Raw genomic sequence first — 14,254 nt, forward strand, 5'->3', positions numbered from 1 at the left:
TGTGCCGTTGATGTGTTGGAAGGTGTCAAACGAGGCGTGGACAAGACAAATCGCAGTAAGTAAATGATTCATTATGAGTTCTATCCTGGAATCATACTGAGTTCTGTGTATAGTACGTCTGTTTGTGACACTATCCTTGCAAAAATATATTAATGCCTTATGACTGTATATGAAGTTTTAGAGATGTTTATAATAATATCTTATAACTTATATGTGAACTTATGTAAAAGAAAATCAAATATATTCTGTGGTGGAGACCTCGTCTGTGTATATTGCTTACTGGACGCCCAAGTGTTTTTGCATACCAATGGTACATCACACGTACAAGTATGACATTTGGTTATGTTCGTTTTTGCTGTCATGATTCTACGTGTCAGCTTAATTCTAACTAACGTTACAAATGTTTAGGTATTATTAGTACTTATTCTTAAAAGTTGAACTTTGTATTTACAGACGTTCCAATATTCCTGTTTATGACGAAGCAAAGTAACCGTGCACCTACAAAGCCAATGAAAGAAAACATGCAAAAGGCCCAAAAGGATCTAGACATAGCAGCAGAAGATTGTAGGTTTATTCAGCTGTATCAATTCCAAACTCAGGGCTCCGAAGTCAGTCAGAAGACCATTGACCAACCTTTATTGAAGTTTTGGGATAAGATCCTTAGCGTTAAGGATAAAGACAAGCAGGAGGATCCAAAGCATAGCGTTAAGGATCAAGACAAGCAGGAGGATCTAAAGCATAGTCCACAATGGACGAGGGATTTGGTAGATTTAGGCATCTCCCGTCAAAATGTAACTCTACTACTCTGTGTGATCATTGCCTTGATATCCGTCGTGCAACTTTGGAAAGAAGCACCTGTACAATGTCCTGGAGGAAATTGTCTGCCGTCGGATACAAGGTTCGCTGAAGAGTTGCAATCTGGTCTGGAATCCAAAATACTACAGATAAAATCCGAATCAGTTACCCTGAACAATTTTGATGACAAGGTGCAAGAAATGAAATCAGAAATACAAACCTTAGCATCGGAATTACATACTTTGAGCAACAAGTTTGATGGAAGGTTGCAAGAAATGAAATCCGAAATTCTACAGATGAAATCCGAATTATTGAATGCTTTGAACAGCAATTTTGATAAACGGTTGCAAGAAATGGAATCCAAAGTACTAGGCATTTTGAAAAGTGAATTGTCAAACCAAACCACAAATTTGACAAACGATTTCAACGCGACATTGAACAACTTAAATGAAGATATGAATAACACATTAGCAGATATGTACAATAAATTGGACAATAAATTGGAAGCTTTCAACAGAAAGATGAATGAAAACACAGAAAGTACATTAACTACATGGAAGAAAACGGTTGATGAGAAATCATCGGAGCTTAATACAACGTGGGAGCGTGGGTTACTGTCTTTGAAAAATGAAACAGAAAGGACAATGATTGAATTGGACAATAAATTGGTGGCTTTTAGCAAAAAAACTAATGAAAACGCAGAAAGTCTTAACAATACATTAACTACATTGAAGAAAACAGTTGATGAAAAATCACTGGAGCATAATGCAACGTGGGAGCGTGGGCTACTATCTTTGAAAAATGAAACAGAAAGTATGGCATCAAATCTAAGTACAGAATTAGACAGGAAACAAGCAATTTTTAATGGCGAATTAGAAGCTAGAGCTAGCAGATGGGAAAGCAAACAGAACAGAGGGATTCATGTGATGGGAAGAGTGTTGCAATATTGGCGAAGAAAATTCGACCAGACGGTTGGAACTGCGGAGAGTAAACTTTTAAACACAGAGAGTAAACTTTTAAACACAGTTCAGAATCTAGAGAGAATCGTTACTGTATTAAATGATTCTATTAAACTTGCCGATTCGGAAGGTCAAAAGGAACCCATAGAGCAAGGATACCTCGTCCTACTGTATGATGAGTATCCTCTACAAACTATAGTTACTGTAGTCGGTGCCTGCATCGTCATAGGCTGGCTGATCTGTTCACAATGCAACAAGAGAGGGTCGGTGAGTTTTCCTACTGTTTCTAATGTATGTACGTAACAGAAATATCTTAGTTCAGTAAGATAATTCTTTCAATCAGTGACTATTAAATCCTAAGGTACATACCTCCGAATTTTCGACGACTAGAAATACATGTATCTTAGTATCTACCCAGATATGGAGGCTAACTTCTATACATGTAAGTGTAACTCCCCCTGTGTGTAATAGAAACTAAAATGATATACATTTCCACCATGCAAAGTACACTATTTCGGTTTGACTACAAAACTCTTGTCGCGAATGTGCATGTAAGGCAGTCAACAATACTTTTGAAATCTTACAGGATACATGTAAAAATTATTTTAGATTCAAGTTAATTGGCACTTATAATTAACTTAAGATCAGTCAAAATCGCCTTTGTTTCAGGGCAAACGTTAACGATTCATGCCCCGGGCCTGTTGTACGTACATGTACTGACCGTGATATTTACGTTGTATTTCTGATCTCATCCTCTATCAGAGACGACTGCCGCTGACAGCTAGACGTCGGTTAGGGCAGGCCCCGGGGGCATACGGCGATACAGTGTCTGATGACGAGGAATGGCTGGATGAAAATGTATGTATTTTATCAACCTCTAAAACAATTCTAGACACATTGGTTTTATTTGTGAATGAATGTATTTGCTTCTGATCAATTTTTCATGTTCCATAAAAACGATAGTTAGAATAAACCGATCTTTTTCTCTGTTTTTGCTCTTTCCCTGACTCGTTCATATGTTTAAATTCAGTTGACTTTATGTACTTTGTGTTGACTTTATGTACTTTTGGGTTGACTTTTTGCACCGGTACCTTTGATTTGTGTTTGGATCTTTGTTTCTATGATTTCTGTACCTATGTTTATGTTCTGGTGTCTTATAAGCCCATGTGGGCTGGGCGACAAAGAAAGGCCGCAAGACACGGAGATAGAAATTAAAAATTCATTCATTGTGCCCCTGTGCAGCGCCAAGTTTGCATCGTAGCGTCTCTGGACTGGACTCTGGATGAGGTGGAACGTTGTGTGAAGGCAGCCGTGCAGGAGAGAGGTCTGGCCAACACTGCCGTCCTCACTCTGCGGATCTCAGGCCAGGACGACATAGACGGCCTCAAGCGGACACTCCAGAGGGACACGCGCGTCATCTGCTGTGCCAACTCTACCACAAGGAACATCCTACTGTCCGACACGGAACACGACGAGATCAGCTATGTAGTCAAGGCAGCGGAGAAGATTGTAGGGGGAAGTGGTGAGTAGCACTAAGGCTGTTGTATACGAATGGACTAATTGATTTATTATTATTCTTTACAAAACACATACCATTGCAGCCTTACATGGCTGAATTGGAGCATGATACACATTAGAATAGACTTGATTATTTATCACATTTATCTAGTACGTATTAGAATGGTTCAGCAACTTGACAATAAATGGTAACACTACTCCTAAACCTAGACGTTCTGCGGCTAAACTCCGTGAAGCATGAGGAAATGAAACCCAAACAACAAGTAATTTGCTGAAGCAGTTCCTTTTCACAGTATATCTAGTATTAGCAGATGTTATCTAGTAGTAGCAGATGTTCCGGTGGCAAAGTCGTGCCAGCCAACAAAGTATACTGTCGCATAGCCACGGAAAGATAAACTTGGAGATTACTAGTATCTGTCAGTGGAGACGGAGTTTGTAGTAACAGACACAGCCCGTGTCTAAACTTTTGCAATATGTGCATGACTGTACTTCTAAAGAAAGGGAAACGTACACCAACATTTTTCTCTTCGGAAAAAAGCAGGGACATTTACAATTCTGTGACTTAGCGTGGCAGTGTGAGGGTATAGATTTCATAACAGCGGACACAGCCCATGTCCCAGCTTTGATTTGATTTGATTTATTGAAATTTTAAACAGTGCAATACACGCGGAACAGAGGCAGCTGTTGCTGATATGTTGTGTCCCGCACATAGAAACGAATACTGGACAGACAATACTCATTTTCACTTGAGACTATAGCTAGTGGGGAAAGTCGTGTAAAGTGTCTTTCCCAAGGGCACAAAATCGGTGGCATGTCAGGACTCGAACTCGAAACCTCTCGGTTCCGAGTTTTGCGCACGCTGCTGTTGCGCCACACGTCCAAGCTTTTGTTTGTAATCGGTGTGCCCGACTGTATTTGCAATGGCATTGTGTGGATAAGGACAGAGGAACATTCAGCAACATAATTTTTCTTCTTTTCACAGGAGTGATGGTTCTGCTGTATGGGCACGAGAAAAGCAGGGGCATTCAACAACTGTATGACAGCACGTCATTCGACAGGACGTTCCTCAACAAGCAGACGCGGCTCCACAACAAGGCACTCGGCCATCTGTTCTTTAGCGTGTCCAAAAGTTTGAACGACATTCAAAAGCGCAGGATTTGTGACTGGATCCGTGGAAACCTGTAGCCTAATTAGTGTACATGTGTTGTCCAAATGGATGAGAAATTCCTCTAGCAAAACATTTTGCATGTACGTAGAAAAGTAGTTTCAAAGGTCAGAGCCAGCTCTGGTCATATTGTTGTTATTTTCCGATAGGAGATCTCATGATGCTTTGTTATCGAAGAAAGATTCAGTTGTCTTTTGTCAAATGCACCTTTTGATTTACACCGAAACTTTGTCACTTATAGATTTATCAGTGTTTTAATTTTAAGACGAAATGACATGAGCAATGACAAGTTGTCTTTATTCAATGTATAGTGTGGTAGTTAATAAACAATAGCTACAGCAAAACATTGATGGTCCCGAAATTTGTACTTAATGTTATAGTGGTTAGCTGAACTTCGAAAACGTTGTTGTTAACTATGATAACACATTTATACGTATTTACGTTGTTATGAACGACCGCACGTACATGTAGTGTTTGACGCTGCTTTGCCGTTCTCATGGCGTCTTGAAGGGAATGTGTACGCCTAGTGTCACAGTGATTCAAAATATGTGGCGTTCGCGCGATCGGCGGTCATATGCATGCATGCATGCCATTTACTTTACATGGTTGACTGAATGCACTTGTATTGTATGGACCTGTACTCAGGTCTGGGAGTGCCAATCCAGCCTGGAAAAGAATTGCTGAACTAGCTTTTAAAACAAACCACAAACAGTACCCATGATAATAAGGGGCAAAGTATGAACCTGTCAGCTTTATCTTTATGGCCCAGTCTCCTTTTTGTGGACAAACGCAACAGCGTTTGTTTACTAAGCCGTCTGGCAGAGTTCAGTGTTATCATCACATACCAAAACAGCTATACATGTAAACATAAATGTAGAAAAAACTACTTAAAACAGCCCGTTTACTAAGTTAAAAAGGTCATGATCAGTCTACTACTCTCGCGTGAGATTTAACTAAAATACCAATCAATCAATCAATCAATAAATCAATCTTTATTCAAACAACAAGTCTGAATTGAGTTGTTTTTTTCAATTCATAAAATTAGATATTAAACAATACTAATGGTTTAAAAATTACATAATTTACACATGTACAATAATCACACAAAATCGGTAGAGAGCTATAATAATGCCTATTTACACTACAAGTAGAGGTAAAGGTCAACGCACTCAGTCACTCTATGCCCTCTTAAGTAAAAGTAGGGAAGAACTGCATTTAACTAGCGTTTAACAGCTCAACAATGTAGGGAATGGGCGATTTTTTGTACCGTTCTGTGCGGCAATACGGAGTGTCAAACTTATGTGCAGAACGTGTTCTACCAAAGATATTCTGCCTTACTGGGGGCAGCCATTCGCGAAAGTCAGAGTTCAAGAGAGATTCTGCAAATGTTCTACAGATTGTGCGGCGTCATGCTTCTATGATTGGTCCAGAGTCACGCGGCTGCATATCTTATCAAACTGACCAACTAGAGCAGAGTTTGATGCAGCTGAAAAACACAAATCCCGTCGGCCTCGACACAAACAAGTTGGCAAGCTTCGCAGGCGCTGAGCACTACTCCTCGGTCGGAAATCGGCCGATACAGACAGTATAGCTTCAAGATGGCAGTTGGCAACGCAGTAGAAAAACTCCGCGAGAACGTAAAAGATAGAATCAACAACGCCACTGCCGAAATGTCTAACGTCCTCGTTATTGGCCTGACTGGCAGTGGAAAATCGTCCCTGATCAACTCAATAGAACAGTCTGTTGTGGGCAAGCCGGCAAACCTAGCCAGGGTCGGCAGGGGTGTGGGAGAAAATGTCACCTTGTGTATTGAAGGCTGCGACATGTTCTCAACGCTTGGGGACAACCTGAGAGACAAGGTGAAGTTCTGGGACTTTGTCGGCCTTCCGAACCGGGACGACGAGGCCATCAGAACCCTTATTTCACTAGCTCTTGATGGCCGTATTCCTGAAAACCAGCCTCTGACAAACCCTGAATACTTCGAGATGTGCAAGGAGGAGTTAGAGGACGAGTTTCCGGTGATCCCAGATGGACCAAAGATCCAGCGTGTTGTTGTCGTGTGCGCGGCTGATGAGGAGATACCCACAAATCTCCTGAAGGCGACGAAGAAGGCGGCTCAACCGGCGACGACGGCAGCAGATCGCAGTGAGTCTACAATTTGGTGTTTGTAGTGCTTGTCGTGACATAGGCTTTTCGTAATAGCGGTTCATGCTTGAAACTCTGTGTTCATGATTTGCGCAAATAGCGATGACATGCTGTAATACACGTAGCCTTGTGTTTCATGTTAGAAATATTACCATTGAGTAACCGTAGCTATACACATGTAGAAATGATCGTTAATAGATACAAACTACCATTAACATTAGACTACTAGTATCATTTGAATAATTAATCAGAACGGTCTGTGCTGTCATAATCCAATGCTAGATTATTATCATCAAGTCCCTTCTCCTATCCGATCCTATGATAATTCTGCCGTCCGTGAACGATTTCATTAGGTTAGAAAGTGACTGTGTAACAAAGTTTTTCGTTCATAGTTAACCAAGAATATTTACACGCCGAGGTTTCGGTGACCGTCTCCTTAGGGCAATATTGACTGGATCTACTTCGCACAGCAGTAGCTACTAGTATGTGTCGTTCTAACAGTGCAGCAGCGACACCTAGCTGCAGTGCCAAGTAGTTCTGCCGCATTGCCCTGAGGAATGTGACTCAAGGTCACTGAAACGTTAGCCTTGGTTGTGAATGAAGAACTTTGTTTAAAAGGTTCTATATGTTTTCAGACATACCATTGTTCCTGTTCATCTCCAAAGTGGACAAGATGGTCGGAGAGGCGAACGCCGAGGGCCTCAGCCGAAGGATACACAAGGCCAGGGACACCCTTGATGCAACAAACTACTTCTTCGAGAAAGCTACCCTGTACCATGAACAAACTAATGCGGTAAACGACCCAGGTATGGCTTCAAATGATTCAACTGATGAGTCTCTCTTACGATTTTTGTTTAACATCCTGAATCCTACGCTCCGGCTGGTTTACGCCAAACCACGACCTGAGCCAATACTGGGTGACCTCAGGCGAGCGAACCGACGAAAGTACATTCGTACAAAGCGATGGGTCAGAAAGAACCTTTGTCCACTTTGGATAGCTGAAGCCATATTGCTGGGTCTGGTAGCAATTGTGATAGCAATTGTTTATCTTAATAGAAAGTAGACCATGATGTGACCCTCTAGGCAAGGTCGGCTTGCATTGTACCATGATACATGTAGCTGATATTAGCTATCATGGTACAATGCAAGCCGACCTTGCAATATTACATTCATTTTAAGTTCATGTTGGCTACCATAGGTTCAGCGGTAAGGTAGCAAAGTTCACGGTCGGATGAGTTTCCCCTACTGGTTCCGGGTCGGAGTTGAAATTTGACTGGAGCATGCATAAGTAAGATCAAGTAAGTACACGGAGGAATGGTAACCTTCAGTTTGCTAAAGGGTGTAGGCCTACCTGAAAGTCGTAGAAGAAACTCTTCCCACGCGTCAGCACTATGGCATATATACGAAAATTCTTCGTGTAAATTAGATCTGCAGAATTGTCAATCTAATATGTCAATCAATCTATTATTTTACATCCGCAATCTTGGATTTTTTTGACAACGTGTAAATTAAAGGCAAGCCTTATTACAAAGCAGTTATCTTCGACCGTGAAGGAGTACCAGACCTTCAAAAGCACAAATTGACACTGTAGGTTAAAGATACAAAATTCTTCATGTATGAATATGTAAATCTATAGACTATACAAATACATGTATAATGTTAAATTGAGCCGAAAGCTACCATGGATATGTAAATAGAGCAAAAATAACAGACATTATTTGGTGAAAGCTGTTGTATGGCAACATTTCTTGCAAAGACAAAATGTGCGTCAGATTTCTTTCCTTTGTGTCTGTTTTGTGTGTGTATCTGTATTTATGTATGTGTGTGTGTGTGCCAGTGTGCGTGTGTGTGTGTGTGTGTGTGTGTGTGTGTGTGTGTGTGTGCGTGTGTGTATGCGTGTGTCATTGTGTGCGTGTCTGTGTGTGTGTGTGCGCGCTCGCGTGTGTATGTGTGTGCGTGTGTATGTGTGTGCGTTTGTATGTGTGTGCGTGTGTATGTGTGTGCGTGTGTATGTGTGTGCGTGTGTATGTGTGTGCGTTTGTATGTGTGTGCGTGTGTATGTGTGTGCGTGTGTATGTGTGTGCGTGTGTATGTGTGTGCGTTTGTATGTGTGTGCGTGTGTGTGCGTTTGTATGTGTGTGTGTGTGTATGTGTGTGTGTGTGTGTGTGTGTGCGTGTGTGTGTGCGCGCGTGTGTGTGTGTGTGTGTGTGTGTGTGTGTGTGTGTGTGTGTGTGTATGCGTGTGTCATTGTGTGCGTGTCTGTGTGTGTGTGTGCGCGCTCGCGTGTGTATGTGTGTGCGTGTGTATGTGTGTGCGTTTGTATGTGTGTGCGTGTGTATGTGTGTGCGTGTGTATGTGTGTGCGTGTGTATGTGTGTGCGTGTGTATGTGTGTGCGTGTGTATGTGTGTGCGTGTGTATGTGTGTGCGTGTGTGTGCGTTTGTATGTGTGTGCGTGTGTATGTGTGTGCGTGTGTGTGTGTGTGTGNTGTGTGTGTGTGTGTGTGTGTGTGTGTGTGTGTGTGTGTGTGTGTGTGTGTGTGTGTGTGTGTGTGTGTGTGTGTGTGTGTGTGTGTGTGTGTGTGTGTGTGTGTGTGTGTGTGTGTGTGTGTGTGTGTGTGTGTGTGTGTGTGTGTGTGTGTGTGTGTGTGTGTGTGTGTGTGTGTGTGTGTGTGTGTGTGTCGTGTGTGTGTGTCGTGTGTGTGCGTTTGTATGTGTGTGCGTGTGTATGTGTGTGCGTGTGTGTGTGTGTGTGTGTGTGTGTGTGTAGTATGGATAGATATTTACGTGTCATGGTAAAAATGGTAGACTTTAAGGCGCCGTGTAGAGAAGGACCATGTAACGCCGTGGCGCCACCTATGTTTATGTAAACATTACATTTTGCGCGCAATGAGTAGGGTAAGGGACATCATGCAATTCCCTTCGGCCTTTTTCTCAACTGTGCTTCCGCTCATACAATAAACATCTGAACGTCAGTCCATAAAATGATATAACGATGACATACCTGCATGCAATCGTGAATACGTAAAGGCCTTCAATTGAATTGAAATTTAAACAGGTTATATAGACTGGTTTACTCACAACACTGTACTGTAAAATACCTTTGACTGATGGCGAAACCTTTGCCATCTTTTAGAAATTAAGTCTCAGGTTTTTCTTCTTGTCGTTTCTTATCAACTTTGAGGGTGTCCAGGGGATGAAGTCCTATCGTCACGTCTGATCGTTGCCTTAGGCTGTTAGGCTATATGCTGATTTGAATTTATATGGATGACATCCGGATCCTCTGGGAACCCTAAAACTGATGCGAGCGTGTGGATAAAAACTTTGGCAAAAAAATTGCCTTCATCATAAAATCTACGTGGCCATGAAGGTTGAAAAAATGACTAAACACGTAGAGTATGGTATGCCTCTATGACTCTATTCAAGGAGATTACAATGGCCCTCCCTGCCCTAAAAGACTCTTCGTACGTGTTTTCATTTCTTCACATTTTCTTTGCATTTGGCAATCTATGACAGTAGTATTGTTTTACAATATATTTTTGGCAACGTGCGGCATACATTTGCTCATTTTGCATCTGCTCTATACGATTTACAGCAGGCCAAAAAAACTTTTTTTTAGAAATAGACGAAAACTCATCCGTATAATTAAATCAACGTGGCCTCACTGCGAACTTGTGACTCCTCACGATCATCTGCATACATTAAACCGTCATGAACTTTTCACACTGACCTTCTGATGACAGTTCCAAACGACTGATAGGTTATCTTTGGCAGGTTAACGAGGAGTTAATTTACCGACCCGTCTGGGCAGTAAGCTGAGCCAAGCCCTTGTGCTTGTCTGACAGACAGAATTCGAAGAGCAAAAAGGTGTCCGTGGAGTCAATAAACAATTCAGCGTTGTCAGACAGAGGTATCTGACCTTAGATAAATCTTCCAGAACTGATGTAGCCTGGGTGCCATCCTCTCTAGTAGTTTCTAGTCTCCACCAGACTTCTTTTGCGGGGTGAATAAATCGTAGAAATCGGTCTAAAAAGGGTATTAATTGGCCAGAGAAGATAGCCGGCCAGAGAAGCTCCATTGTCCCGCCAAGAAGTCCTTTTTAGGCCGATTTCTACGATTTATTCAACCCGCAAAAGAAGTCTGGTGGAGACTAGGTAGTTTCCGCTCGCTCCCTAATGTCGTCCGTGGTAGCCAGGACATTAACATCCGTGTCCATAATATCACCAGGGTCCATAATATCGCCACCTTGAGAAACAGTGTGCTTAAAGATATTTTTACTGCAACATACCCTAGGTATGTACATTTGATGTGTGAAGGAGTGCATACCAAAAATATGTTGCAGTAAAAACATCTTTAATCACACTGTTTCTCAAGGTGGCGATATTACATGTATGGACCCTGGTGATATTATGGACACGGATGTTAACGAGCTGGCGAAAACTACGGAGGATGGCACCCAGGCTAATACTGATGACTAAAGATTAAGAAAAAGACACTGTTACCCAGGCTAAATGCTAATATAAGGGTGGATCCGTTGACCTTGGTGATCTAACCTGAAGATATACTTGACAGCCAAAACACCCGGCACGTGACTGCTAGCCAACGACAACTGTTGATTTCTTGATCATTGTAACGCGAACAATACTTTCCTGACACACCTCACCTCGGTCAGAACGAGAAAGGCGGGCCGTCAGCGAGGAAAGAGCGGCTTTTCTCTCATTTTGACTGAGGCTTCTTCGACACCGTGTAAGTACGAAAGGTGAGTAACAATTCTGCACTCAGCTATAGAACAGTTGTGTAAAGTTTAGCAACTACTAGTAATTCGTTGGGTAGACTACAGCTATTGGCTCTGGAACTATACGAAACATTATCTGTTAACTTATTAAAAAGGGCTAGCCTCTGCCAGGTATCGGCTGTAAGCGGCTGGAAAGAGTAAAAATTGGCCAGAAAAACAGATAACATACCAGGGGAGTTGGTCCGCGCTGAGAGAACATTTTGCCACTACCCATGGGATCGTGGTAGAGACTACTAAAAGACTACTAATTTGATACATTTAAATGTTCTACTCTGTGAGTTGAAAGTATACAAAGTTTACGCCGTTATCCACTCTACTCATTAGCTATTTTGTACATGTATAAGAAACAAGTTCTAGACTGGAATATAAGGTGCCCGGGGGTTCACTAGTTTACGATCATGATTTTGCCAAAGGGTACGCGTGAGACGACACAACTCCGCACGGTACTTACAAACGTTTCCCAATCTGAACATGTATGAACAGACGGTGTAACTGCAGCTGAGTTAAAACAATCTTTCTCTTGGAAAGGAGTAGGAACGCCTGTCTCATCAGCTTCTACAAACTAGTCTACAGCCAACCATATTAATATACAAACTGACAGTCTACGTAAACCAGACTATGGGTGCACCCAGGGGAGCCACCGCCTCAAATTCCAAACTGTACACGCTAGAGCGAACCTTCAAACATCGTGATTTGGTTTTTTGTTGAAGGTATACATGAAATAGCATTTTGGAGTCATGGATCTTGGCACAATTTTAGCATAGAATGAGATGCTTGTTTCATGTCATTCATAAAAGACACTTTTTAAACGTTTGAAACTATTCATCTAATATATTATCTTTTCACACGCACCCTCTTGCAGTTAGACATGAGATGTGTTCAAAACTAGTACATTCAAACACTGACTTCCTGAAAGCGAAGTTATGAGAACACTTGTGAAAAATCCAGCCAGTTCGTTCATAATCCTTTCACGCGTGTTATCTTACAGTTAGACGCGAGGTGTGTCAAAACTAGTACATTCAAACATTACCTTCCAAAAAAAAAGTTTTTCAACGTTGATGAAAAATTCATTCAGCTCGTTCATCATCTTTTTGCACGCACAGTTAGACGTGAGCTGTGTCAAAACTAGTGCATTCAAACATTGACTTCCTGAAAGTTATAGCGAGAACGCTAAAAAGAATTCATTCAGATATCGTTCAGGCATATTTTGAACGATGTTATCAACACAAAGCTTCGGGATATTGGAGGTTGTATGACGTCTGCTGTTGTCAACACATCATGATACATCATTTCACAGGAAAACAGACGTCCATCTGAGTGAGAAATCTCAAAACACACATGGGCTGAGAGTGACGAATGTATTTGGCTGTGAACGTCAAAACTACGTCTCTAAATCATGTAGATTTTAACTTGGGAATGGGGATTTTAAATGTTGTAGTTGAGCGAGATTGTAGAAGCGTGTTGAGACAGACTTAATTGTCTGTGTAAGTGAGAAGTTGAGGTGTGACACCACTCGCCCTTTGCGTTGAGACAAGGCCAAGAAGAAATTCTAGACCTCTTATCATCATCGGCAAAATTCCAAGCCTCATCGCTGCCTATGTCCTGCCGTGATAGCTGCACATTTGATGTGTATGTATAAAAAAAATGTTGTCAGCATTATCTCGATGTAGTGTTACAGTATAAGTAGCGCGTATAAATATACATGTGTAGATCGTGTCCCAAAACACCGACAGCTAGATATCGATCAGATCCAACCCGCGCCGGCAATATAGCCAAGAAGCGAGATTACTATCTCCTATCTGTCACTTCTGTCTTCCCAATATTGCACAGTGAAGGCATTCGTAGTATGTACCTACATTGTGACAGTCACTTGTTTAGTAAAATACTCCTTCTTGACAAACGGTTTATTTGTTGTATGAACCAACAATGTCAACACAGCTGGGAGGAGCGCCTGAAATGTCTTACTTGGGCGCACTTTGTCACTGTCAAACTCTCAAAGTGGCCACTGTTGAAACGTTTGTCCACAAATTAAATTGAAACATTTAACTTGGAAAAACACCGTAAGCAATGCTCGCCTCATGAGCAAGTTTTGAGCATTGTTATGGTTGTCATTTTCAACAAAATTGATGGGGAGGATGCCAAACATTAGCTTCTCCGGAAATAATTGTAGATCAGGGTGTGACAAGTCACTCGAAGTAATATGGCCAGTCACGGACGTGTGTTGGGCTGGTTATAATGAACGAATTCAAGACCGTCATTGTACATTTGTGCCCATACGAGCTATCCACAGGTCATGGTGATACAGTTCTATGTACACACAGTGATACAAGTCTAGTATCTTACCGTAACATCTGTAGCACATCTATGTATAGGTTCAGCTTCTTCAGACAGTTGAAGGTGTAAGAACACATGGAGCGTATGATACATGGTTTATCGAGTTAGCTGCACTAGAAATATAAAGTTTTCTTTGCTATCTAAATATCTTTTCTAGCTTTCATGAATAAAGAATGGTTCAAACAAAACAAAACAAAATCTATAACTTGGGAACTTAATTAATATCTAATATCTAGTATACAATTGAAGAGGATATTTCTCTCGCTGTTGCATAAGGTACGTACAGTCCACAATAAAATGACACTCGTCTTCTAGGTTATAGAAAATTCTTTGTTGCAAAGCTTAAGGAATGCCGTTGTGTCTGTCTTAACATTTCCCCCCAACATGAAATGTACGTGAACTAATCCGGAGTTTTGTGATAGCTATTCTGTACATTACAAGGTTGGGCTCCTGATATCCGTTGCGCGATGTTCGGACGGTGGATTTTCGGCTGGAGAATGATAGAACCGACACGGATCTACGACAACATTTCACAAATGTTATC

At 41.5% G+C, this 14,254-nt stretch overlaps 2 protein-coding genes across 3 annotated transcripts in view; both read left to right on the forward strand.

The window, feature by feature from the left end:
* The window catches only part of LOC109479849, a 16,957-nt gene extending 12,181 nt beyond the window's left edge, over positions 1–4,776 (forward strand). The window contains exons 1-4 of one of the 2 annotated variants that reach the window (XM_019781879.1): positions 545–2,021; positions 2,517–2,612; positions 2,997–3,276; positions 4,255–4,776. In XM_019781879.1, the coding sequence (XP_019637438.1) occupies positions 996–2,021; positions 2,517–2,612; positions 2,997–3,276; positions 4,255–4,457 (1,605 nt within the window). In that variant the 5' untranslated portion in view covers positions 545–995 and the 3' untranslated portion in view covers positions 4,458–4,776. Of the gene's footprint in view, positions 1–544; positions 2,022–2,516; positions 2,613–2,996; positions 3,277–4,254 lie in introns of those variants that run through there. The other variant, XM_019781881.1, reaches the window with a different exon arrangement.
* An 838-nt stretch (positions 4,777–5,614) lies between these two features.
* LOC109479871 lies at positions 5,615–8,356 on the forward strand. The gene is made up of 2 exons (XM_019781909.1): positions 5,615–6,582; positions 7,218–8,356. Exons 1-2 carry the CDS (start codon positions 6,036–6,038, stop codon positions 7,643–7,645), a joined length of 975 nt encoding a protein of 324 aa, XP_019637468.1. The 5' UTR covers positions 5,615–6,035; the 3' UTR covers positions 7,646–8,356.
* Positions 8,357–14,254: the final 5,898 nt, after the last annotated feature.

The sequence above is a fragment of the Branchiostoma belcheri genome, unplaced genomic scaffold (assembly GCF_001625305.1).
Source record: "Branchiostoma belcheri isolate BF01 breed outbred unplaced genomic scaffold, Haploidv18h27 scaffold5, whole genome shotgun sequence".
NCBI classification, from domain to species: Eukaryota; Metazoa; Chordata; class Leptocardii; order Amphioxiformes; family Branchiostomatidae; genus Branchiostoma; species Branchiostoma belcheri.